Below are 24225 nucleotides of genomic sequence, written 5' to 3'. Positions count from 1 at the left end.
CATGTGCAGCATTTTCGGATTGACTATGATTTTGTGCTTGGTCAGGCTGTTTTTCGAGCGTAACATGTTTCTGAGGACGCATGACACATAAGAAAGACCGAGTGACATGGATACCTTCCGGTCAAGCTCGTCCACGGTCTGCAGAGATTGAAGTCGCTCACAGGATAATATGTGACAATCAACTGTATCAGGATGAATGTATCTCACATGCGAGGCTTCACATTCTGAGTGCTGTGAAGCAGTGCATAGAGGCTGTTTGGTATATGAGGTTCTGAGATGGGATGCGGAAGGGCGGGTGCCAAGAGCGAGAGTCGATAAGAGATAACGGACTAGATTGATTTACCCCGCCGCAAGTCGACATGCCGTTTGAGCGGGTCTCGGAGGCATCGTCAGAGGTTACATACGGACTTCAGACGCAGACTCTTGGGCTGAATCCGAACTTGGTGCCTAGTCACTTCACTCAACGTGGCCGTGAAAAGCAAACGATCCTGACAACTAGTCGTGTCTCAGCTGGCCTGAGTTATCTGTCAACGTATCCTCTGACCAGTCCTTTCCTTATTTCTATTCATACATCACCTAAGCTTCGCAGCGACAAGTCAACCACCACCTCTTCACCATGTTCGGTTTCGTAGCTGACATACTCACGTACGAGATAAACAGCCTCTTGCTCCATAGGTTATCACTAACATCACTCTCACAGCTCGGTGACGTCGATCCTCTTCCCCATCTTCGCATCGTACAAGGCGCTGCGCAGCTCGGACCCGGCCCAGCTAGCACCATGGCTCATGTACTGGACCACCCTCTCACTCGCCCTCGCTGCTGAATCTTTCCTCTACCCCATCCTCAGCTGGGTCCCCTTCTACTCCTGGATTCGTCTCGGCGCTCACCTCTACCTCGTGCTGCCTGGCCAGCAAGGTAGCGTCTTTGTCTACCAAAACTACATCCATCCCTTCCTTTACGAACACGAGCGCGAAATCGACCGCTTCATCACAAACAGCCATGAAAAAGCAAAGGCAGCGGGCTTGCAATATCTCAAGCAGGGCATCGAGTGGGTCAAGGTTAACCTCCTCGGTATGCAACCTCGTCGTCCTACTCCTCCCGCTAGCAGACAGGTCAGCTACAGCCAAGCTCTATACAACCGCTTCGTTATGCCTTCTGCTCGTCCCGAAGGATACAGCGGGCCCGGAGCTTCGCAATCTGCTCCTGGTGCCAACGACTTGTTCTCCATGCTCGGCAATGTAGTGGCTCAAGCTGCAGGACCCGGCGGTGCCAGTCGTTCTCGTGATGCGCAAGCTGAAGACCTTAGTGCAAGCGGCAGCCTCGTGCCTCCGCACATGTCAGGCGAAGAACGCAGTGCCTACATCTCCACGCAAAAGGACCGTCTACGCACTCTTCTCCAGGCCTTTGACAATGAAGCCTCTCGCGAGCATACCCCACCCTATCCTACCAACGACGGGCCTGGCCCAAACCTTCAGGACTACTTGAAACCCGCTGCTGAAGGCTTGCTGAACAGAAGTAGAAGCGAGACCGAGTTCGAGGATCTAGGTTACGAGCATGTACCTACAGGAAGCAACAAGCCCAGCCCCAGACTCTCTGACAGAAGCGGTAGCTGGAGCAAATGGGTTTGGGGTAACTACGGCGAGAAGGATTCTGCTGCCGGACAGAAGAAGAATGACTAATTTTGCTTCCTCTACTGAAATTAATGGTTAGGTGGGTAGGTGTTTTCCGGGACCAGGGTGGTGTTGGGAACAAGATGGGATAGGTTGGTGGACTGGCGTTTCTATTTCGGTGTTCTCTAGTGGCTTTTCTGCTTTTCTTCATGATTCTATGTGTTATCTTCCTACGTACACCTTTCTACACAATAAGACATCAGATTGTCCCATGGCTCCTACGGATTATAGCACATAAAGAGAACGGAGATGCTTCATACTGTACGCTACATGTCATGAGAGAAAGAAGAAAAGAAGTAAGAATACAAGATCTGGGTCTTGAAGTGTATAACGACTTCTCAAGGCCTCCCTTCTCAATTCGAAGGCTTCATGTTCTCGAGATCATTCTCGCGGTTATCTGCTCTTGCTTCGTCGAGCATTTTGTCAATGCCTCGTTCCTTGAGTGCACGCTATAAGAACAATTTGTGTCAATATCGATCTTTGGAGATTGCAGATATAGACAAGAAGGAAACTTACACCAAGACATTGTTTGTACTTTGCAAATAGAGGTTCGCATTCGTCTGTTGTTGCTGTGCCACGGAGGTATTCTATCACAGATCAGTGTTTAGCTCTCACGAAACGATAGTATTCAGTTCCTTCGTTTCTAAGCCAAGGCACAAGAAAGAAAAACAAAATGAGAAAAAGAACGAGATATCGTGGAAACTTACTCTCGCTATACCATTTCAAAAAGCAGCTGTCGTAACGCCTGTTTGATTTCCAAACATGTCAGCCACGATGTTTACTTTTTCACCACCTCCAGAACCTCTTCTTGAATTGTCTGTTTGAGGACAAGAAAGAAAACTCACTCCTTGACTTCATTACACTCGGGCGCCAATGATGCCGACATTTTTGCGATGCTTGACGTGTGTGATCTCCTTCTCAGTTGTACACCAGATCCCTAGGTGCTTCAAAAGACTCGTAGAGATATTCCAGCTAATGCGTGAACGTCGTGTCTTGTGAAAGTCGGTCTCTGAATTGTTTCAACGTTGGTGCCTTGAAGGCGGTCGTGGAATTTAGAGACGAAGAAGGCGTGGTTGCTCTCAAAAGATCGTGGCGTTAGCTGTGGCGCAAAACATCTCTAGCGCCACATTCTGGTCGTCTGAGTTCAACGATCATCTCGCAGGATGATCATATTGTAAGCACTGAGCATATCTATTTCGATACACTTGATTGATGCAATAGGCGGACCATGTAATACAGAACGCTATAGTCTTGCCTTTCCCGTCCATCATACGCATGCTTATACTGCTTCGATCGATGCATACAAGACACAATGGATTATAAGTCTGCAAATCGTAGAGGGAAATGTAGATGGTCTATGTCCGTGTATTCATCAAACTCTACACACATCAGTCAAGAGAAGAAGCCCACCTAAGGTATCGAAGCTCTTGATTCTCAACATCTCTTCTCCTCCTCCTTGCGTACTCGATCAATCCCTCTTTCCCAAAGAAAATAAAAACGCCTAGCTTTGATCGTAACACAAAAAGAGTATTGTGACACCCCCAGCCCCGAAAGATGTTTCTGGCCCCTTTTCCCTTTTCATGCCATGGTAGAAGAAGAAAAAGGTGATTTCGAGGTATCGTGAAAAGAGAGGAATTTAGAAAAAACTTTTGCTGCTTTTTTTGATCCGTTTCTGCTGCTGGTTTTTATCTTTTCATTACTTCTCGGTTTACCTGGCAACAGCAGCGCTGAGAACCTGGGTGCGGAAGAAACCGCCCTTGGTTCTCTCAATGACCTGCTGGTACACTGACTGTGGTGGGTGGTTCATGACAACGGTGCCCTCCTTGTAGTCGATCTTTGCGTCGACGCGAGTGTCACGGATCAGGTTGACGATCCACTTCTCACCCTCGTCCTCGGACAGACCAAGACGCTTGGAAAGGTCCCTAAGAAAAACAATGTCAGTAAAAAGGCTCATTGCAGAGAGGTGTTTTTTAGAATGCGCGTACTTGATATCTATTCTTTGATGGATCTTGCAGTATGACTCTGAGATGAGGTGTCTGGCGGCATCCTTGAATGCTTCGCTGGTAGCGACAAGGAAGAAGTCGCTGCGCAGGATCTCGTCGGCCTCGCCGAGCTTCTTCTGAGCCTCTTCGAAGTCAAAGTCGACGTAGAGAGCCTTGACAAACTCGCAGACGGGGTCGGTGTACTCGTAGGTTTCTTGTCTGACAATGCGGATCAAGTCCTTGAGTTGCTTCTGGTACGAGTTCTGGCCGTTCTTGCCAGCGGGACGGTTGCGGTTGGTGATGACAGCAGCGGCGAGGTAACGAAGGATCCAGGGGCAGGCGGTCTGGATGGTGTTGATGTATGTGGGAGAGAAGAAGAGGTCGGTGAGCTGGTCGCGTGCGGGCTCGTAGTTGAAGAAGGGGAAGAGCGACCAGTGGATCAACCAGGTGCGGTGCTCGAGTTGGGCCAGGGGGTTGCTGAACAGGCGTGTGTCGATGTTCTCGCGGACCTTTTGCACCTCCTCCATAGCGGATTCCCAGTTGGTGGTAAGAATGTCCGAGGCGAGTTTACCCCATGTTGCGGCCGAGACCTTGTCGTTGTCGGTGCTCTAGAAAGTGAGTTAGTTGGTGGCTAGCGTTGTATGCGGAGGCAGAATCGTGGCGTACAAGAATACGGAACTGGTAAAGCAGCTCAGAGGCGCTGTTGTAGTCACCGCAGCTGTACTGGAACTGGCCAAACTCGTACAAAGCGTCGACCATCTCGACAGTGACGCCGTGGTTCTCCTTGAGGTAGTTCAAGTTCTGGACCTTGTCGGAACGCAGGTTGTTGACAACTTCGGTATCGGCCAGCAGGTCCTGGATCTTAGAGCACTCATCCTGCAACTGCTCGCGCTTCTTGAGAACCTCGTCGCGCTTTTGAACGTACTCCTCGGGGCGCTCGTCCAGGTTGTTGATCTTGGCGAACAGGTCGCCGACGAAATCGGTCATGTTGGTGTGCTTGAGCAGCTCAAACTTGAGCTTGGTGTGCTCGAGCGAGGGCTCGTCGACATCTTCCTGGTCCTCAAGGAATTGCAGCAGAGGGAAGACGAGATGGCGGTCGAGGTAAGGGATCAAGGTGGGCAGGATAGACTGCTGCTTAGCAGCGTCGGCGGTAGCGGCCATGGTTGTATTTGCGCGAGGCGATATGGATGGACGACGGGGCGGTGACTGGCGCTGCTGGTCGCTGGCTTGTCGTCGCTGCCACTTTGGCGAATTTCTCGTTGCACGAGAAGCGCCGATTCTCCGCAAACTCTTGGCAAAAGCCAGTGTCGACCAGCGACTTGCAACAGAAAAGTTGCCCGCTGCTGCACGTCAATACATCACATTCGACCACAGTCATGTCTTTCTTGCAGCCGGCCATGCCTTCAGTACGCCTTATGGCGGTCCCGCGCCCAGTCGCCATGCGCCAATGTCTGCGCTTCTCGACATGCACAATCCGATCAGGTATCCATCTTGCAAACCTCTCACACTCTGGCATGTGCTAAATGCTTTCTAGCTGTCTACACTCCTCCCTCAGTGGATCCCAACCTCGTCGCCTCGCGCATCGCTTCTCCCTCATACCCTCCCACTTCGCTCAAGTCTATCCCGCGACCCCTTGTATCACATGCCTCACACCGCACCTCGCAACCAACAAAGGTCCGCAACTACCCCGACCGCCAACCTCAAAACGACATCCCTGTCGCCGAGGCACCTGCCCTGCCAGAGTCAGAAATCGCTCCCAACCTCCCATACTTTGTCACCAGGACACCTTCCAACGAACTGCCCATCTACACCTTGAGGAAACGCGGCGGCAACATGCGATTGACCCGCATCAAGAAGATTGACGGAAACATTGATGCTCTCCGCGACGCTCTCCAGTTCGAACTCGGTCTTCCCGAGGCTGAGTGTGTCATCAACAGACTCACGAACCATGTCATGATCAAGGGCTGGCACAAGCCACGGATAGAGGCTTTCCTCAAGGCCCGCAACTTCTAAGCACCCAGTGGACCGCCTTTTTCTCTTTTGATTCTTGTATACCACTGTATTATATCACCATTTGCACTGCTGTATTGTGCTTCCCTGGATATTCTTGCATTGGGGCATCTGTAACGACTGTAGCGATTCGTCTTCAACATGGTGCTGAATTCTCTGGAGTTGTCAGGGCAAGAATAGCCCGTATTCTCGTTCTGCAAGGCTTCGGCTAGGTGCACGGAGTTCCGGAATATAGCACTTCTGCCAACAAGTCACAAAAGTCAAGGTTCTGTGAAGATGGTAGAAGCCAATCTCTGTTCAACGAGTGTAGAATTGCGCCGTTCGTGTCGGCTCTGAGTGGAATATTAAGCCTTGATACGGCTTCCAAGAATAAAACGCCTCGCTATGCCCGCCCTATGCCTTTGTTATGATGCCATGGTCGTGATTGATACAAACAATGAAAATCTCCCTCTACTGCTCCGAATCCTCCACATCCTCCACAGTGACTGCTCTGCCTTTGCCCTTGTCGACTGCTTTGGGCTGCTCCTCGGGCTCTGTTTGCTGACTACTGTTTTCAGCTTCAACATTGTCGACGTTGTCAAAGTTCCAGCTCGAGCTTTCTCCCCATCCATTGGGTTGAGTTGTTGGCAAGCTAGAGCTCGGCTGTACCGGCATATCCGACGGGACCTCCACGGGATGCTCGACAGGGACCTCTCTATCCAAGTTGACTTGATCACTTACACTCAGAGGCTCAGGCTGTTCGGACTGAGTCGGTGAGGAGGGAGCCTGTGGAGGAAACAATGAGGAGAGGCTCTCGTTGTGACCAGAGGACTCTACCTCAGGTGCTTCTTCCTGGGTGCTGTGACCCTGCTCAGTAGTTTGGTTGGCGGCGTTACTTTCCCCCACGTCTGAAGTCGTGGGTTCCTCTGTTTGCTCCCGTGAAGCTGGAGCCTCAGTCGCTGGGACTGCGATGGTAGGTGTGGGCACTGGAGATTGCGAGGTGCCTTCGACTCTGTTGAGAGGCGTAAGTGTCCAGCCTTCAGGCAACACAAGACCAGCCGGTAATCCTTCATGGCCCTGCGTCATTGGTGCTTGCCCCGGACCAGGTTGGAACACTTGTGGTGGCGCAAAGCCAGCGCCGGGTAGCGTCATGTTGGTAGGAGCTGGGAAGGGACTCGGTGTGGCCGACCTTGCACCAACCGAAGGACCAGCGCCACCACTTCCAGCTTGGTTATTGCTGTAGTAAGCGCGAAGTCTTGCTAACTCTGCTTCCAAAGCACGAACCGTCGCAAGTTGGGCTTGCTCGATCTGTAAGCGACGAGTTTCTTGAATTAGGCGCTCTTCAATCTGAAGAAGCTGCAATTGAGTGTCCGTCGATCTTGATCCAGCCATTGTTCCAAATCCTGGAGTCACTGTTGGTGTTGCTGTTTCAGTAGCATTACCGTTGTTCTGGGCGCGTCTTTGGTTCAGAGCATCTTGTACACGATTGGCAGGTCCGTTATAGACACCGATGCGGATTGGACCAAGATTGAGCATACGCAGTCTCGGCTGAGCTGGACGATTCGCATTGCCATTGCCTGCGTTAGGAGCACCGGCTGGAGCGTTGGCTCCTTGCTGCGCGCCTCTATTAGCATCACCGTTTGCGTTTTGGTTTCCAACTCCTGCGCGATCAGTAGAAGAGGTGCCAGTGGGAATAACAGGGCGGCGGCAGGTTGGACAGGCCTGCTGTCGCTCGAGCCATGCCTTAAGGCAGCGTAGATGCAGAATGTGACCGCATGGCAACTTCTTTGCACGCATACCCTCATTGATGAGACTGGGTCTGCGGGCCTGTCCTGCAGCATCGGGTTGGCCCCAAGGCACCATGACCTCTCTGCACACAATGCAAGTGTTGTCGTTGGTTAGCTCTTCGCTGGTGGCATCAGGGTATCGGCTGTTCATGTTTTGAGTGGCCTTGCGATAGTTGTTGTAGTCCTGGACACGCTTGACGAAGGATGCAAAAGTCAGATAGACGTCGCGAATAATATGCATGGGCAGTCCCATGAAGGTCAATGAGATGCCGAAAAAGACAGTGTAGACGATGAGCTTGATGAAGTCTGCGTATGGTTAGTCTAGATGGCTCAGACTGGAACAAAATGACTGACCTGTGGCAAGCTCGAGGCCAAACAACCACCGACGCTTTTCTTCCCAACCTGGGACATCAATCTCGTTCTCATCCACATCTTCTTCGCTGGGCAGAGGAGGTAGACTCTGGGGATCGGTCGACTCCTCACGCTGCCGCTCCAAACGTTCTCTTTCTGCTCGAATCTCTGCTCGCCTCTCGTCCATCTTGGCTTTTGTTTGTAGCTTCAGCACACGTGCTTCTGTCAAAGCCAGCACATAACGTAGGAGGGTGAATAAGGAGAAGATCAAAAGAATGGCGAATTCAAAGGTGAAGATGACCATCATGCCAGGGCGGGGGTCGTCTTTGACAGTAGCGATACAGTATCTCAGCATGGCGGCGCTGAATGCGGTGGATACGAGTAGCGACGAGGCAAGTCGTGCATGGAAGAGACGTGGGTTTTGTGGAGGTTGTTGTTCGAGAATATCGACGCGGCCTTCACCAATCCAGCTCCAGACCTTACCCGCCAGCAGAAGAACAAAGACGGCGAGCATCCATCCTCCAACCTCGTCCCTCAGCGAGGGCATAGCCAAGAGAGTGTCGAGGACGGCATACCAGGCCTTTTCGGAGAGATGCTCGATTTCAATAGGACGAAGGGGGCCATAGAAGAGACGTTGAAGACCGTAGATGAAGCTGCAGGCGGTGACCAGAGCGAGGTTGGTGAGGATCTAGGTGGTGACGGAGTTAGCGGCGTCTAGAGGGCATAGCAGAAGCAGCAGCTCACAAGGACACAGGCATTGCTCTGCGACAGGTAGACGGTGGCCGAATAGAAATTGGGCCGCTGGTGGAAAGCCTTCAGTAGAGCACCGGCTGCCACCAGCGCAGACGTTCCAGCATAGGCAGCGAGCCTCATTGTGTCTTGTCGTTGCGAGGTTTGGACATGCACATGCGAACACGTAAACGTAGCAGCCGGAGCGAAACGAGGCCAACATCCGATGCCGAACATCGTCACAGGTCCGATGTGTCTGTGCGCACACTTCTCCAGAGTCCCACAATGGCAGGCACGCCGCACGCGCCTTCCGCATTTCTCGGCCCGACTCTCAGACATGGCATTGCATTTTTGAATCGTCCGCTCACGGCAAACCAGCCTCTTCTTTCGGGAAGCAGGGCACATGATACTTCGTTTTGACACCATTGACAACTGCCGCCCGTCTTTTCCCTCCCGCTATCTCACAATCTCGGCAGTCATTATCCAAGATAACATGGTATCTCAGATCCGCTGCAGCGCGAACACTATGGTCCGCCCGCGGTCATCTCTGCAAACACCGGTGGTGAGTAAACTGCCAGCACAAGATTGATGTTTTGTTCTCTATGCGGGGCTCCAATATCTGCAAACATCTCGTCCCGCAACCCGCTTCCAAGCCTCGAACTCTATCACCATCAAATGAGCTACATCCATCACGTCTTCATCGTAGCATGTCCAAGCGCCGCGCCTGTTTCTCTACTCGTATACCACGCGTCGGCTATCCCGTCCTTCTTGGTAGGCCATTGCTGCGCGATATTCATTCAAGAAGCTTTGGCGTTGACAGCACCACCGCCTGACTTACTAATAATGAATTTTCTTTTGCATAACCCTCCAACCTCTGGCACTACAACCCGAGCTCATTGCAGACTAGGTTGTGCATCGCCGTGAGGCTCTTATATTCGAAAGACTCTCGTACTTCCAAGTGCTTCGTACAGAATACTCGACTCTCTCGCATGTACTGACCGCTGCTCAAGCACACGCATCATATCGTCTGACAGAAAACCGCATGCTTGCTCTGGGACCATAGCGCCGATAGCTTTACCGGTGTGGGGCCCCAGACGTGGCAGACGAGCATCTTTGTCGGTCCGACGCTTTTGGTGGCTTGATGTCTTCGCGATCGGCGTCATATCCTTGCCAGAACGCCTAGAATCTGTTCTGGAGCAACTCAATTCTTTGCTTTCTTGCTTTCTTTCCCCATTCCTGCCCCAGATCTCCATGAGACCTGGAGACATATAAACCTCGAGGGATCGCCTCACAATCTCTCTCTCATCAAGCAAGCCTTTATCTCCCTTTCATCCTTCTATTCATCTCTTTATCACGCCACAATGAAGGGCTCTCTCGCTCTTGGCAGCCTGATGGGCGCAACTGCCCTCGCCCAAACATTGACTACATCCATGATCGAGTCGATGGGAAACAACTCTCTCTTCACCAGATGGCGTCCTCAGAACCATTTCATCGCTCCCGCAGGTTGGATGAACGATCCTTGCGGTCTCATGTACGATCCCACAGAGGACCTGTACCATGCCTTCTATCAGTGGCACCCTTTGCACATCAACTGGGGTAACATCTCCTGGGGTCATGCCACCTCCAAGGACATGATCTCTTGGACCGATGTTGGTGGCTGGCAGGGCAGAGATGCTCTGGCCATGGGACCTTCTGGCAACGGCAGCTACAACGGCCTTGGTATCTTCTCTGGTACTGGTCAGCCCGTCAACTTGACCGGTGGTGTTGACGGAACTTTGCTCCTCTTCTACACCTCGGTTTCCAAGCTTCCCACAAGTTGGAGCATTCCTTACCAGAATGGAACCGAGAGCCAGAGTCTGGCAATGTCTCACGATGGCGGTAAGACATGGCAGCAGTACGAGAACAACCCTGTCATCGAGGGCCCTCCTGGCCACTGGAACATTACTGGTTTCCGTGACCCATTCTTCGAGCCTCTGCCCGCTCTTGATGCCCTTCTTGGTCGTGAGCCTTCTTACTACGCCGTGTTCGGAAGCGGCATCAAGGGCGTTGGTCCCCGCATGCCTCTGTGGGCCGCACCTGCATCAGACCTGACCAAGTGGACTTTCCTCGGTTCCCTCTTCGAGCCTGCCGACAACAGCTCTCTCGGCCCAGTGCTCTCCACTGGCTCGTACGGCTACAACTTCGAAGTCTCTGGCTTCTTCACTCTCCCTGATGAGGATGGTCACCTGCACTACTTTGTCAACATGGGATCTGAAGGTGGCAACGTCTCTTTCCATGAGTCTGCCCACTGGGCTCTCTGGAACGAGGGTCACGTCACTCGCCGCGCCAACGGATCTGCTGAGTTCACTCCTATTTCTGGCGGTGCTGGCGATTGGGGTCTCCTCTATGCTCTCTCCAGCTTCAACGACACCAAGAATGACCGTCGCGTTCAGTACGGATGGGCACCCGAAGACATCACTGGTGACGGTGGTCTCTTCTCTGCTAAGCAGCAAGGTTTCCAGGGCGCCTTGTCTCTCCCTCGTGAACTTTTTGTCCACACCGTCAAGAACGTAGTGAACATGGATGGTGTTGTCACTGAGATGGGCAGCTCTTACCTCACTCAAAACCTCGATGGTAGCTTCACAGCTCAGACTCTTGGTGTCAGACCTCTTGACGATGTTGTCGTCGGTCTCCGCAATGGCTCTACTCAGCACTCGTGGCCTGGTCGCACTTACAACGGTAGCCAGACTCTTGTTGCAAATGGCAGTGCCCACATGGAACTTAGCGCTGTCATTACCAGCGCCACTGGTCCTGCCGGTTTCAGAATTGGCTGCAGCCCTGACGGTCGCGAGTACACTACTATCTACTACCAGCCTGCCAACAACACTGTTGTCGTTGACCGTAGCCACTCGTCTCTTCTCGATGGCTTTGCCAACTCTTCTGTTATTGGCTACTTCCACCCTTACACCACCCAGGGCGAATATGGTAACGCCACTCAGGAGGCTCTGTCTTGGGACATCTTTGTCGATGGCTCTCTGGTTGAGATCTACCTCAATGAGCGTTTCGCCCTTACAACCAGAATCTACCCCAGCATGGAGAGCAGCACCGGTGTCAGTGTCTACGTTCCCAGCGGTTCCTCTGCCACTTTCGAGGGCATTGACATGTGGTCAACCTTGTACAATGTCTGGCCCGAGAGACCTTTGAACTCTTCTAGCGAGCTTGTTTGGGACACTGTCGAACAGACCAACAACCGCACCTGGTGGACCGGCAACTAAGTCAGAGCTGATCTAAGGCTTCTGCTTGTGTAACGAAAATTTGTTTAATGTGTAAAAAAGTCAAACAGATGTATATATGCTTTCAAAATATCCGGGCTAGCAACAGCCCGCAATTCATTCAATTCAACCTTGTCTAACCTCTGCCTGTGCTTCAGCGATTCGGGATTAAGGTGATAATAACATGTGAGTGGGACTATATCAGGCATGGATGGCCTGAGGAGCATTCCGTGCCGCGGCCTACAGTTCTCTTATTGCTATTGCCGACATTCTGCAGAGGTTTCAGCATGCCCTAATGAACTTTACCTCTTAAATTATAAACAAGATCGTGTCCTCGGTCCGATAGAGCAAGCCAAGAAGGCAAGCATCCGCATTTTCCCCCAAGCCCCGACTTTCCCGGCTGGAGACCCCACTCTGAACTCCACTGCCGTCACCGATGAATCCTGGCGGACGCTGTTTTCGAAAGGTCTCAGTAAGCAAAGTCGGCCCTTCTCTTGCATTGGCATCTTGCGGCATCGTCCATGGGAATCATGGCAAATATCGTGTGATCACTTTAACCGCTCCACAAGCAATGACCGACTGTACGGCCCGTATCCAGGATATGTGAGGCACGAGGCAGTGCGGGCACAGCATGGTAGGATCTACAAGATGTCAATATAAATAACGAGCAGATCGCCGTGGGAAGAGGTAGGAACACAATCATCACAATGCCTCGAACTTCGTCTGTCTTGTCTTACTTGCTTTATTTGGGCTCTGTGTTTGCACAGGATGCTTCCACCACATCCTCGTCGAATGTGCCAACAGGGACGCCTGTTGTTGGTGACTATGGAGGTGCTCTCAGACCACAGGTGCATTTCTCACCTCCAAAAGGCTTCATGGTACGTACTCAAAGAGTCAGAAAGAAGTTATCTAATGACTGCTTAGAATGATCCCAATGGTCTCTTTGTGGACGCCGATGGTCTTTACCACGTCTACTATCAATGTTTGTTACCTAACTCTCCTCGACATGATAATCGGGCCACCGCTAACACACTCACAGATAATCCAACAGCTGATGTAGCAGGCAACCAGCATTGGGGCCATGCAACTACGACCGATGGTTACACCTTTGAAAATCAGCCCATTGCGCTCTTTCCTCCAAACAACGAGACATTCGTGTTCAGTGGATCGGCAGTGGTTGATGTAAACAACACCAGTGGCTACTTCCCTGGTCAGGATAACGGCGTAGTTGCCATCTACACTTTGTCCAACAGCACGTCTCAGAACCAGAACATCGCATTCTCTAAGGATGGCGGTTACTCTTTTGAGCCTTATGAGGGCAACCCAGTCATTGACATTGGCTCGACTCAATTCCGTGATCCCAAGGTGATTAGCAGCATCAACCAAGACTGTATGCTCCGACTGACTGACTGATTGATAGGTCTTCTGGCATGCTGAAACTCAAAGCTGGGTAATGGTCACAGTTTACGCTACTGAGTTTACTGTCGGTATATACACCTCACCCGACCTGAAGTCGTGGGAACACGCTTCCAACTTCTCTCACCATGGCCTTCTGGGCATTCAATACGAGTGTCCTAACCTGGTTGAGATGCCTGTAGAGGGCTCAGACGAGACGATGTGGCTCATGTTCATTTCCATCAACCCTGGCGCTCCTCTCGGAGGCTCTATCTCTCAGTATTTCCCCGGATCGTTCAACGGTACACACTTCGAGGCTGTCGACCCTGTCGCTCGCATTGCCGATTTTGCCAAGGACAACTACGCCGGTCAATTTTTCTCTGGTATTTTTGGCACTGAGAAGCGTCTCAGCATGGATTGGGCTAGCAACTGGCAATACACCAACAATGTACCAACTGCAAATGAGGGTTGGCGAAGCTCCATGACGGTCTTCCGTGAGAACTATCTGAAGCAGCTGCCTAACATTGGTTGGGATCTTGTCAGCTCGCCGTTCAACATCAGCTCGCAGTTCTCGCAGGTTCTTGCTTCCAACTCATCATTGGGTAATAACAGTATCTTGCTCGACTACTCTAATGTGCCTTCTGGTGCACTCTACTTTGAAGCCAACATCACTGGTCTGACTCCTGATACTTTGGCTGGATCTTTGAACTTCACCTTCACTTCATCTGTTAGTGGTGAGAACATCCAGGGTGGCACAATCCCTGGTGGCACCACTTGGCTGTCACGCAGAAACACAAATTGGGGTGCTGAAAACCCTTACTTCACCGACAAGTTCTCCTCAGAAGGCATCTATAGTGGTAGCCAGAATGGGACCTGGACAGTCAGCGGTGTCCTTGATCGTACCATCCTAGAGTTGTTTGTCAATGGAGGCGAGCAGAGTGGCACCATGACCTTCTTCCCTGAACACCCGCTTGACACTTTGAGAATCGGAGCTAAGGGTATTCCTCAGGGTGCTGGCGTGAGTGTGGCTGTTTGGGCTTTGAGAGATGCGTGGGCTAGCCAAGCAAACGCTCAGGGTCTCGTCGTGGGTAACACCACATCTACAGCATGATGGACCCCTAGACTAGCCTCTGTAGACACAGAGTAATGATAACAACGCATATTGTCTAATCAGACGCTTGGTAGCTGGTGTATCGACGTAAATCAGTGGACTTAGAAACATCAAGAGTGTTCATCTCCTGTCTGAGTGAGGTTGTAGAGAGGTCTATCTTTGCTGTCATGTCTCCTTGTGATTATGTGTATGTGCTCCGCCTCATCGCCATCACTGAAACTTGAATTCACCAAAGTAGGCGCAGAGAGCCTAGAACAAGTCAGCAAAGTACAACTCACTACAATATAATCTCGCAAATTACCTTGCTAGAACCATTTGTGCAGTAGTGTACGACTTCTAGCTTTTTGTCGGCAGGCGCATACTTCGCCAGCTGGTTCAGATCGGAGCTCCGAGGTAAAAAGAGCACGAAATCTGGGACATATGCTGAAAATCTGTCGTAAATGTGCTTGAGGTTGTAAGGTTGCATTGTGCTGAGATCGAAAACGTTGTCGTCAACGTATTGGGGACCTATCCAAAGTGTCAACATATGAATCAAGGAAAACCACTGAACGTGGAGACCTACCTCCCCATGGTGGACTGGCGAAGACGATGGCATCCTTGGCCAACGACTTTAGACGCTTCTTAAGAACTTCGAAGCAATCGCCCTCAATCCACCAGATCTTTGATGCTACGCCGTACACTTCTGCATTGTGTCGTGCGCAGGCGAGGGTTGCAGGGTCTTTCTCAATGGCGAAGACTTGTTTGAAGCGACCAGAAAGGGCGAAAGCAATGGCATTGCCGCCGGCACCAGCAAAGGCATCTATTATGATGGATTTTGATTCGGGCCCGCCGGTCTTGATGTGGTCAGCTATGCGGCTGTGATAGATGTCAGCATTAGGAGAGTCAGAAGAAGAAAAGGAAGATGGACATACTTGGCTATCGGCTCGGGAGTAACACCAAACCAAACATCATCGGTCATCCAGATGCCTTCATCATAACGCGACCAGATATCATAGCGTTGGTGCCAGTATCTGTTGGCTGGTCAGTTTCTGTCTCGACTTCGGATCTCAATCTGACTGACTTCTGGATGTTCTCGGGCATTTCTGACGATTCGTCGTAGTGGTGGACGCCTTCCGGCATCAGCTCATCCGTACCACCCATGTTCCTCAATTCTGCAAAACTCTCTGTGCGTGTTATCTGGAAGATTCAAGAACAGAAGTAAGAGCTGGGTCTATCAAGCCGATGTACAGCGATTTGGCAGTCGAGGAAGCAAGCGAAATGTTCGGAAGAAAAATTGGTCGATCAGCGATGTCGAGAAGGTGATTGTTACGACGTCTCGAGGGGATTGATCAATCGTTGGCACAAGCAACGCTTGGTCAGATGAAAATTGTTGTTACTGTTTGAATAATGAAACGGAATCTGCTGCTGTTGTTGTTGCTAAAGAAAGAGCACATGGGCAGCGACAGAAGATGATATTGCGAACGGCAGGATTTGCCGAGGCGGAAGCTGCGTCCATGACCCTGTTTCTGTCTTGACTTCTACCTTCACTCTCTTTATTGAGCGATAATCACGCGATAGCGACCAATACCCAATCCAAGAATACTTTCTGACCTATTTTGATGAGCCTAGACTAGGTCTGTCACTCTGTCTTCTCCGTTGTCAAGATATTTGGCCGCATGACTTTTCGCCACTGTTTACCACAAACAACATGTCGAACATGAACAAGGTCCTTGGCTTCGAACGCATCAACGAGCGCAAGAAAAGACCGAATGCACTCATCAACTTCATCAAACCCCTCGAAAGTCCGGACAAGGCACTGGCCCAAGACTTTCTGGAAAGAGTCGCCGCTATCTGCTATCCCATCATGAAACAGAACCACATTGTCGTCATGGCACTAGAAGAATACCCACCCAATCCTGAGTTCATCGGCCGTAATTTCAACGCTGGGGAAGTCATCCAACTAGTTCTCAAGGCTCCACACACCAACCAGTGGCTACCCTTCAAACACGTGCAAATGGTCATGATGCATGAGCTGGCACATTGCAAACAGATGAACCACTCTCGCGCTTTCTGGAAGGTCAGAAACGCCTATGCCGACGAGCTGAAGGTTCTTTGGGACAAAGCATACACTGGCGAGGGTCTATGGGGAAAGGGTCAATCTCTCATCACTGGACAGTACATGAACAACCACATGCCCGAGGCTGCCAATATACCCGCCAGTCTGTGTGGTGGTACCTTCAGATCGTCAGGTGGTCGGAAGAGAAGGCGAAAAGGAGATGCTCCTAAGATCACCTATGCCGAGCGCCAACAACGAAGAATCGCAAAGAAATTTGGTGTCAATGGCGTTGCCTTAGGAGATGATGAAGGCGTCAGAGCCAAGCTCGAGGCTGGCCAGAAAGGTGGAAAGCCTGCCGTCAAACCCAGAGTAGCAGGCAGTAAGCGAGGAAGGGAGCTCCGAGCAGCAGCAGCACTGGCACGCTTCGAAAACGTGAAGAAGGAAGCTGTCAAGGCGGAGCCCAAGATTGAAACGACCAGTGACGACGATTACGAAACTGATTCTGACTATGAATACACGACTATCGAGAGGACTATGAATTCCGAAGATGGCAACATGGTCAGAGTGTGCGAGAACGAAGACTCAGAGGACAAAGATGCGCAGCGAGAATTCGACGAGCTGCGCGAGATCGATCAGGCTACGTCGAAGTCGCATGCCAATTCATCGACACAACCGCTTTCGAAAGGCAAAGCCAAACAAACGATTTCTGACGATGATGCTTCAACGGAGAGCGACGACGACCAAGACCTCGATGCGCCACGCAGCTTCACAAAACTACCAACCAAGACGCAGCCGGTCCTAGAGGACCTGTCTACGGATAGCGAAGACGAGATACAAGACATCACAGCCATTGTGCAAGAGAAGGGCAAGCAAAAAGAGAACAAGATCTCCGAAAAGCCGTCATCATCGAGCATCCAAGCTGGCAGCAACCCTTCACAACAGCCGCTCGTCGATATTAAGGATGAGGCGACAGAAAGCGAAGACGAGAAGAACTTCATCAACTATATCGCGCCGACAGCGTCATCAGCGCCGTCTTCCTCAGCGACGATCAACAGCACCGAGGTAGGCACGACCGCCACCCAGAGCAAACCGGAAGAGCGCCCAGCAGTCGCTCCTTCCTCGACCTGTAGAATTTGCTCCCTCGAAAACGAATCTACGGCAGCTATGTGTGCGGCTTGTTCCCACGTGCTCAAGCCAGCACTTATGCCCAACTGCTGGAAGTGTACAAGCACAGATTGTCAGAATGTCGGGTACGTTAACCCGGGTGACTATGGCGTCTGTGGGCTCTGCGGATCGACGAAACCGAAGTGAGGATCGATGTGTGCACGACTGGTACGATCAACACGAAGAGTAATGGAAATGAAGAAAGTCATGAGAAGGGTGTATAATCAGCTAGCATTGCTTCCATGAACAGAACGATTACTCCTTTTCATAATGCCTATCTTCTGCTCGTGCTCACCCCGTATGTTATGGATTATCGCAATGTAGCTGTCATAACCATGCATTGTAGCAGCTGAAAAGAGGGAAGAACAAAGAAGAGGACGGCTTTTTGCATTCTTGAGTACACGTCAACAAAAGTGGTATCGAAGGGGAAGGCTATATAACAACAAGGGGAGGATCAAAGAGAACAAAAGAGACATGGATTTTCGCTCGAAGAAGAAAAAAACAACGCACGCTATGAGGGGGAATAAGAAGATGAAAAAGTGTTGAAACACACAGACAAAGAGAAAACAACAGATAGCAATAGGCAAGGAAGGCCCCCAGAGATCCCCAACAACCAAAAAAGTAGATTCTTTGCGCGCTCGATTATGCAAGTCCCAACACGAGGCAAAACAGCAAAGGAAATTCTAGAGAGCAGAGACCCGTGTACTCAACGCCTCCACCTCGTCTTCGTGGGCTCCATCTGTTTGAGATGGCGGTAGAGGCAGAGCCTTGTCAAGGCTATATCTCTCGTCCTTGGGTGGCGTCGGTGGTCTGTCTCTTTGGTCGCGTAGAGTGTACTTGTCGTCTTTTGGCGGCGTTAGTGGGCGACTGAAATTGTTGACAGCACGTCCGTGGTTTTCGAATTCGATAGATTCCTTGGAAGAGGGTGGCCCATCAGTCTTTGGAGGCGTAGGCGGTGGTACTTCGCCAAGGTTTTGGCTGTCATTCTCGACCTTTCGCGTAGCAGTCTGAGCGCTGCTGTCACGGCCACCAAAAGACTCCTTTGAACGTTGAGGAGTTATTGTGCGGGTAGGTGTTCTGGAAGAGGGGCTGCCGTTCTCTGCGGCCTCGCCAATGACGGGCAGTGTGATCATGTTGTCATTTTCGGCATGAGGGCTTCTGACTGCACCGATAGCGCGATCCGGAATGTCCTCCTCGTTGGCGCCACGGTGTCTGCTCTTTTCTGCTTGTTTTTCTGCCTTTCGCATGACTTTGTCGGTGCCGGCAGGGTTGTGGTCCGAAGATCTAAGAATGTTGACGCCAGAGAGCTGGGGATCATCTAGAGTGCCTTCGATGTTGTGAATGGCCTGGTTGAGTCTATCACTGCCCTGCTCGAGGAGCTGTTCTTTCTCTGCCTCTGCACGCTCACGCGACTTGGTGATGCCTGATATGAATCTAACGAAACGATCGCCATAACGTTCAGGTGGTATGGCAGAGATCTGTGACTCTGGAGAGGACAGGCCTTTGAAGAAATGTTCGAAGCGTTTGATCATGGAATACTATAGTCTGTCAGTATATGCTGAAACGCGCATGCTTTCGTCAACTTACATGTGTCAAACAATCAATAATTCCGAGGTAATAAATCTCGTCTCCAGGCATATCGTTCTCGTGGGTTGCTCTAAAACCACCGTCATCACTGTAGAAGTAAGACTGCTTCCTGTGACCTCCGGCCATTTCATCAGGCATCTTGTCCAAGCTTTGGCCCATTGGTATCGGTTTTTCGTTCTTAATGAGCTCTCGCAACTCCTGTGCCTTTCGTGCGTTTTCAAGCTTGCTAGGCGTTCGCATCAGCATGTTCGGTGGTTGATCCTCAGATTTGTGACCTCCAGGTTGGAAGACCTGCAAAGTCTTGTCCCGTAGGTTGTCTTCGTTGCCTCGCTGCAGATCATGGATGCCAACCAACATTGAGTAGTCCATGATCTTCAACTTTTGAAGAAGCGCAACGTCTTTCTGCATCTGTTCTACGAAAGCATCCTTCTTGGTTGGACCGAATTCCAGATGGAGGTTGCGTCGTAGCCAGTTCAGATCCTTGAGTGTTGCCCTTGGATTCTTTTCTAATTCTTCCTCTCTGAAATCTCTACCGATAGTACTTCCTTTCAAGTCGAATGTTCGGTGGATGTCTCTGTGAGGCGGGAACAGGTTGTTCATGACGACGAAGTGGATCTTTCTCCCATAAGGAATCTTAACTCTGTGGAGACCATAAAATTGACTGAGAAGTGTGTTAGGATTGTCCTGGACGTGGGAATAATAGTCTCTGAGGATTTTGCGGAGGAATTTGTGTTCAGCGTGATGAATGGTTTTGATGATGTACTTGTAGTCTCGCGAGAAATAGAAGAAGCTGCCAGATTTGCCGGGAGAGCCAAGCTCAGAGAGAATGTACTTTGAGGTCAGAGAGACAAGGTAATCTGCAGGGTCCAGACCAAACTTGTGGCGAAGATGACGGAAGACCCAGGGGGCGTAGTCCTTGAACTTGAAGTCGTACTTGGCCGAGGGAGTAAGTTCGTTACCGGTGATATCGAATGAGAACTTGTGCTTTGCGTCAAAATCGGCATCGGTCAGGTCCCTGTCGATTTTTGCGTTTGTCCTCGATACACAGAAGCGAATTCCAGTAAGCATGTTGTAAGCAGTGACCCAATTGACGTGGTTCTGATCGACTTTGGTGCCAACAACGACGCGCTCATCGTCTTCATCTCGCTTTCGCTTGCTCGCTCGCTTTTGCTTAATATGCTCGGCCCACCTTACAGCATCGTCATCCGGAACGACTTCGTCGAGGTGTGCATCTGATTGTATTGAACGCGTTCCCCGACGGACAAGCTGAGAAGAACCCCTCCTTCTGCTTGGAGTGGTGGGTGAGAAACGACCAGTGGCAGAGACAAGATTACCATCGTGAGTGGAGGGGGCTTGACTGTCACGAGAAGTGCGGCCAGCCACACTAGGGACTTCAAGAGTGTGTCGATGAACCAAGCGACCTGGAGGTTGGGACGAGACGGAGGCCATGGACGAAGAGGTGTGGGAGAAGGCCGGAGGAGAAGAGGCACGATGTGTCGAGTGTGGTACACGGAGCATACCATCGGCGGTAGAAGGACCAGCCTCGCTCACGGGTGGTAGGACGGGACTTGGCATTGTCTGGAGGGGCAGGGCCGATGAGGTTGGCGAAACGTCTTCTGGTACAGCAAGGGCGTGTTGGGAAAGGTTTGGTGATCGAGAGACTCCGTTTGGCTTTTGTGCGAAGTAGCCGTCATCGTCTCGAGGGAGCGAGGACATGTCGAGCGACTTGAGGTCGTTGTCACTCTTTGATGATAGCATTGAGGGCATGCTACCCTTGGACGAGACAGTTCTCCCGCGTGTGCTGTGCGACTCTGACGACCGTCCATTAGGTAGGGAGGATATAGCACTATCTGCTCCATGCTGCAAACCGTTAGGCAAGCCAGGTGTGGGTTTCGGCCATGCTCCGGGAAGAGCGTCAACGGCGGGGGTTTGTTGTTGTTGTGTCGGGATGGGCGGTGATAAGGATTTGGGAGAAAAAGAATTGTGGAGGTCGCGGTCGTCGGGCAGGAATGATGGCATGTCGACCTTCTTCATCAAGTAGACGGCATTGAGCGGGGAGGTGACCTTGCTCAATGTGTCCCCCTCTGGGACATTCAAGCGTGCGGATTGGGCCAGCGTTGCTGATGCGTCGACACGAGAGCGGTCAGGCGGTGGAGTCGACTGAGGGCGGTCCGACGGCGGCTGAGAATGGGGTCGTGGGAATATCGAGAGGCTGGAAATATCAGAGAGTCGTCTTTGTCGAGAGTCGCGGCATGCACACAACAGGCTGCTGCGAGACGAAGTGCCAGACGACGTTGTGCGTGCGAGACGATGGCGCGCGTTCGACAAGGCCGGCCCTGCTTAAGCTTCTTGGCTGTGCACCCTCAGCCCTACGCAACCTTCGCGACCCTTCGTATAGCATCGGCACAAGCAACTTCCGTCCCTTGTTCGCTGCTCATCTCATTTCCGAGCCCGACCACGCCTTGGCAACCCTCTTGCCCGTCTTCTGTTTACTGTACTACTCGCGTCGTCATTTCTCAATCAACATGATGAAAGTGGATGAAAAAAGAAAGCAACGTGTTTGCGATAAAATACTAATGTCGTATGTCTCCGCTGCTGCTGAGCAAATATAACAGCCAGCTGATCATGAATTAATCCCAAACGCCTCCCTCCATACCCTTTGAACAGAACCCCTGGCAAAGCAAAGCAAATCATCTCGTAGTAGTCCCAGTGTTGGTATCTCATCAAGTGCTCCCTCATCCGTATCGCTACACCGGACGCCCTGTCAATCACGCCCGTTAGACGACCCTTCGTCCGTCATGACAGTAGAAGAAATCATCGAACTGCCCCCTTTAAGCGGCAGTCTTCTTCTTGGGTGTTGCCTTCTTGGGAGCGGCCTTCTTCTTGCTGGCAGCTGCCTTGGTGGCCGGTGCTGAGGGTGCGGTGCTCTTAGTGACACGGCCTGACTTGGTCTTTCCGAGAACAACAGGAGCCTTCTCCTCAACAGCGGGAGCCTGAACTCGGGTTAGTACAAGACACGGCAACACAGGCGTTTAGACATACAGGAGCGCTCTTTCTGACCTTGGAGACGTTGGCCTTGGTCTTGGTTGCTTTGGCGGGTGCGGCGGTCTTCTTGGTGGCAGCGGTCTTGGGTGCAGCCTTGGTAGCAGCCTTCTTGGGCGCAGCAGCCTTCTTAGCAGGTGCCTCCTTTGCAGCGGTCTTCTTGGCCTTAGCAGCAGTCTTTGGTGCAGCCTTGGTGGCCTTGGTCTCGGTCTTCTTGCTCTCTGCCTTCTTTGCGGCAGGAGGAGAGCCAGCCTTTGCCTTGGCAAGCTTGACAGGTCCGGAAGAACCTATTTCATGTCAGAGTTGCATCAAACCAGTAAAGGTCTCCGTCCTCAATCTCGGCAGGATGGAAGGACGAGAAGAAGTTGCTTACCCTTGGGGCGCTCGAAGACACCAGACTCGCTACCCTTGGCAAGAGCACGGTTGAATTGGTTGGTGAAGGCGGCCTCGGTCACGCTGGAGAGGTTGTTGTTGGCCTGGACGTATTTCTTGAGAGCTTGACGGCTGTAGGCATAGTCAGCAACGAGCACATAAACGCGACGATAACAGAATGTAAAGCGACTGACCTGCTTCCTTGACGATCCTTGAGCTATTGCTCGAAAAGAACGCGTCAGTAATGATCCAAGAACAAGGGAAGAGCAGTGCCAGATTCCGGACAAGATTGCGCGTATCATCGCGAACCCGCCAATCTCGGCGACACGCGTAAACGATGTGATATACTGACATTGATAATAGCTTCCTTGATCATCTCTGTAATCTGGAATCAGCACACATTCGCGACACAGACCAAACAAACGCGCCGGCGACGCGACAAGTCTGTGAGCTTGTACATACCCTGGTAGCTAGCATGGGCAGGCTCCTTGGCGGCAGCCTTCTTGGGGGCAGCAGCGGCTTTCTTGGGAGGCATTTTGATATGTGGTTGTTATAATTGGATGATGGAGCTGGTCTCGAGGATTCCAATGATGGGTCGAACGCGCGGAATCAAAGTTGGTTGTATGTTTGGGATAGCGTGATGAAAGTCGAGGGAGCGCGGAGGGGGTGCGTGCGGGGACCAAAGCGGTTTTAAACTCTTATGCAATCGGTGGAATCTCCAAAATCACGCTGAAGAACGCCGCCGTGCCTCTGAACAGCACCCAGTGATTTTGAGGAAGTTGCTTTCCACGACACTTATCTCTTTCCTGTTTTATCTTTCTGAACGACTATACTAATACTTTCATTATTGTGCTTGCAAAGAGCCCCAATTAATGGCACTTCAGAGTTGTGCGTTCGACCCATACAGGCCCAAATGTCGAGATCATCCTTTCGATCCGCTAGACCATCTTCGGACTATATGGTTTCGTTCCAGATCTCAGCAATCGACGCGGGTCGTGTCCACTCTTGCGCGTGACCTATTTTCTGGGCATACATGATAACGGTCTGGACTTACCTCGAGTCGTCAATCGCCCTTTGCTGGTCGTATATACGCTCGAATGTCGCTGTCGAGTGTCGTTCGCAAACGTGTTTCCTCGAGAGAAGCTCAAGCTCAAGATCCCTCCATATGGTCTGTGCCATAAGCGAGAAGCCTTGATTGCACCTCAGGTCTTGTGATCCATCGACCCAGCTTAACACTGGGAGAGGTTGATGTCGGTCGCATTCTTCGGCGAACAAACAGTGTATATGATGTATCGTTCTCTACTGTGCAGCTCCGTAGAGGAAATAGCATTCAATTCTAGGGTCCTCATACGTAAGGTCTCAATACAATCTGCGAGTCTTGTTCGATGTGCTTCTTATCGAATAATAGTCGAGTCTGAAATGCTGCGCGCAGGACAACTCAAGACGATGCATACGAAAGTGCGAATTCGCCGCGCCGTGCTGCATATAGGTGATCTCTAGCGTCCCGGTTTCTGAGCTGCTTTTCATTCTTCTGCCAGGCTTCATTCAAAATTGCTCAATCGAATCTTATTCTCCTCCAGCTTGGCAATCGTCTTCATTTACACAACGAAAACCAAGAAGACACAAATACATGTGGTCGTGCTGAAAGAATGATTTGGCCAATGTTTTGGTATTCTGAACATGCCATATGACAAGATGACAGTCATGTTCTTGATTTAATTTTACATGATGTTTCGCTTTTAAAATCGTCGTTACCTGCT

General features: G+C 51.2%; 11 protein-coding genes across 11 annotated transcripts; 5 read left to right on the top strand and 6 right to left on the bottom strand.

Annotated features, from left to right (window-relative positions):
• Window positions 1-616: 616 nt before the first annotated feature.
• On the top strand, window positions 617-1679 carry M437DRAFT_80086 (uncharacterized protein; the record flags this gene model as incomplete). Its single annotated transcript, XM_041027284.1, has 2 exons — window positions 617-645; window positions 701-1679. The coding sequence occupies 2 exons, from the start codon at window positions 617-619 to the stop codon at window positions 1677-1679; spliced, it is 1008 nt and encodes a 335-aa protein (XP_040884462.1).
• A 344-nt stretch (window positions 1680-2023) lies between these two features.
• M437DRAFT_80085 (uncharacterized protein) lies at window positions 2024-2556 on the bottom strand (the record flags this gene model as incomplete). Its single annotated transcript, XM_041027283.1, has 4 exons — window positions 2024-2119; window positions 2187-2257; window positions 2378-2415; window positions 2516-2556. 4 exons carry the CDS (start codon window positions 2554-2556, stop codon window positions 2024-2026), a joined length of 246 nt encoding a protein of 81 aa, XP_040884461.1.
• An 822-nt stretch (window positions 2557-3378) lies between these two features.
• Window positions 3379-4813, bottom strand: M437DRAFT_61842 (eukaryotic translation initiation factor 3, subunit 6; the record flags this gene model as incomplete). Its single annotated transcript, XM_041023989.1, has 2 exons — window positions 3379-4260; window positions 4319-4813. The coding sequence occupies 2 exons, from the start codon at window positions 4811-4813 to the stop codon at window positions 3379-3381; spliced, it is 1377 nt and encodes a 458-aa protein (XP_040884460.1).
• Window positions 4814-5413: 600 nt separating this feature from the next.
• On the top strand, window positions 5414-5665 carry M437DRAFT_36772 (uncharacterized protein; the record flags this gene model as incomplete). Its single annotated transcript, XM_041019505.1, has 1 exon — window positions 5414-5665. A coding segment is annotated over one exon (252 nt), but the record flags the coding sequence as incomplete, so codon positions are not given.
• A 1686-nt stretch (window positions 5666-7351) lies between these two features.
• Window positions 7352-8652, bottom strand: M437DRAFT_36887 (uncharacterized protein; the record flags this gene model as incomplete). The annotated part of the gene is made up of 3 exons (XM_041019527.1): window positions 7352-7734; window positions 7783-8467; window positions 8524-8652. Coding segments are annotated over 3 exons (1197 nt in total), but the record flags the coding sequence as incomplete, so codon positions are not given.
• Window positions 8653-9869: 1217 nt separating this feature from the next.
• On the top strand, window positions 9870-11762 carry M437DRAFT_37040 (glycosyl hydrolase-like proteins family 32 superfamily; the record flags this gene model as incomplete). The annotated part of the gene is made up of 1 exon (XM_041019559.1): window positions 9870-11762. One exon carries the CDS (start codon window positions 9870-9872, stop codon window positions 11760-11762), a length of 1893 nt encoding a protein of 630 aa, XP_040884457.1.
• Window positions 11763-12466: 704 nt separating this feature from the next.
• On the top strand, window positions 12467-14265 carry M437DRAFT_80080 (uncharacterized protein; the record flags this gene model as incomplete). The annotated part of the gene is made up of 4 exons (XM_041027282.1): window positions 12467-12637; window positions 12684-12741; window positions 12799-13124; window positions 13180-14265. The coding sequence occupies 4 exons, from the start codon at window positions 12467-12469 to the stop codon at window positions 14263-14265; spliced, it is 1641 nt and encodes a 546-aa protein (XP_040884456.1).
• A 210-nt stretch (window positions 14266-14475) lies between these two features.
• Window positions 14476-15405, bottom strand: M437DRAFT_37471 (RNA methylase; the record flags this gene model as incomplete). Its single annotated transcript, XM_041019633.1, has 5 exons — window positions 14476-14514; window positions 14567-14772; window positions 14828-15120; window positions 15177-15275; window positions 15326-15405. 5 exons carry the CDS (start codon window positions 15403-15405, stop codon window positions 14476-14478), a joined length of 717 nt encoding a protein of 238 aa, XP_040884455.1.
• Window positions 15406-15961: 556 nt separating this feature from the next.
• On the top strand, window positions 15962-17611 carry M437DRAFT_38303 (WLM domain-containing protein; the record flags this gene model as incomplete). The annotated part of the gene is made up of 2 exons (XM_041019810.1): window positions 15962-17095; window positions 17399-17611. 2 exons carry the CDS (start codon window positions 15962-15964, stop codon window positions 17609-17611), a joined length of 1347 nt encoding a protein of 448 aa, XP_040884454.1.
• A 536-nt stretch (window positions 17612-18147) lies between these two features.
• M437DRAFT_37855 (SAICAR synthase-like protein) lies at window positions 18148-21085 on the bottom strand (the record flags this gene model as incomplete). Its single annotated transcript, XM_041019729.1, has 2 exons — window positions 18148-19002; window positions 19052-21085. 2 exons carry the CDS (start codon window positions 21083-21085, stop codon window positions 18148-18150), a joined length of 2889 nt encoding a protein of 962 aa, XP_040884453.1.
• Window positions 21086-21882: 797 nt separating this feature from the next.
• On the bottom strand, window positions 21883-23000 carry M437DRAFT_61834 (uncharacterized protein; the record flags this gene model as incomplete). Its single annotated transcript, XM_041023988.1, has 6 exons — window positions 21883-22044; window positions 22094-22380; window positions 22467-22597; window positions 22660-22682; window positions 22818-22843; window positions 22928-23000. 6 exons carry the CDS (start codon window positions 22998-23000, stop codon window positions 21883-21885), a joined length of 702 nt encoding a protein of 233 aa, XP_040884452.1.
• Window positions 23001-24225: the final 1225 nt, after the last annotated feature.

Source organism: Aureobasidium melanogenum, assembly GCF_000721775.1.
Source record: "Aureobasidium melanogenum CBS 110374 unplaced genomic scaffold scaffold_1, whole genome shotgun sequence".
Classification (NCBI taxonomy): Eukaryota; Fungi; Ascomycota; class Dothideomycetes; order Dothideales; family Saccotheciaceae; genus Aureobasidium; species Aureobasidium melanogenum.
The sequence above is the reverse complement of the archived record's forward strand: the minus strand, read 5'-3'. Positions and strand labels throughout refer to the sequence as shown.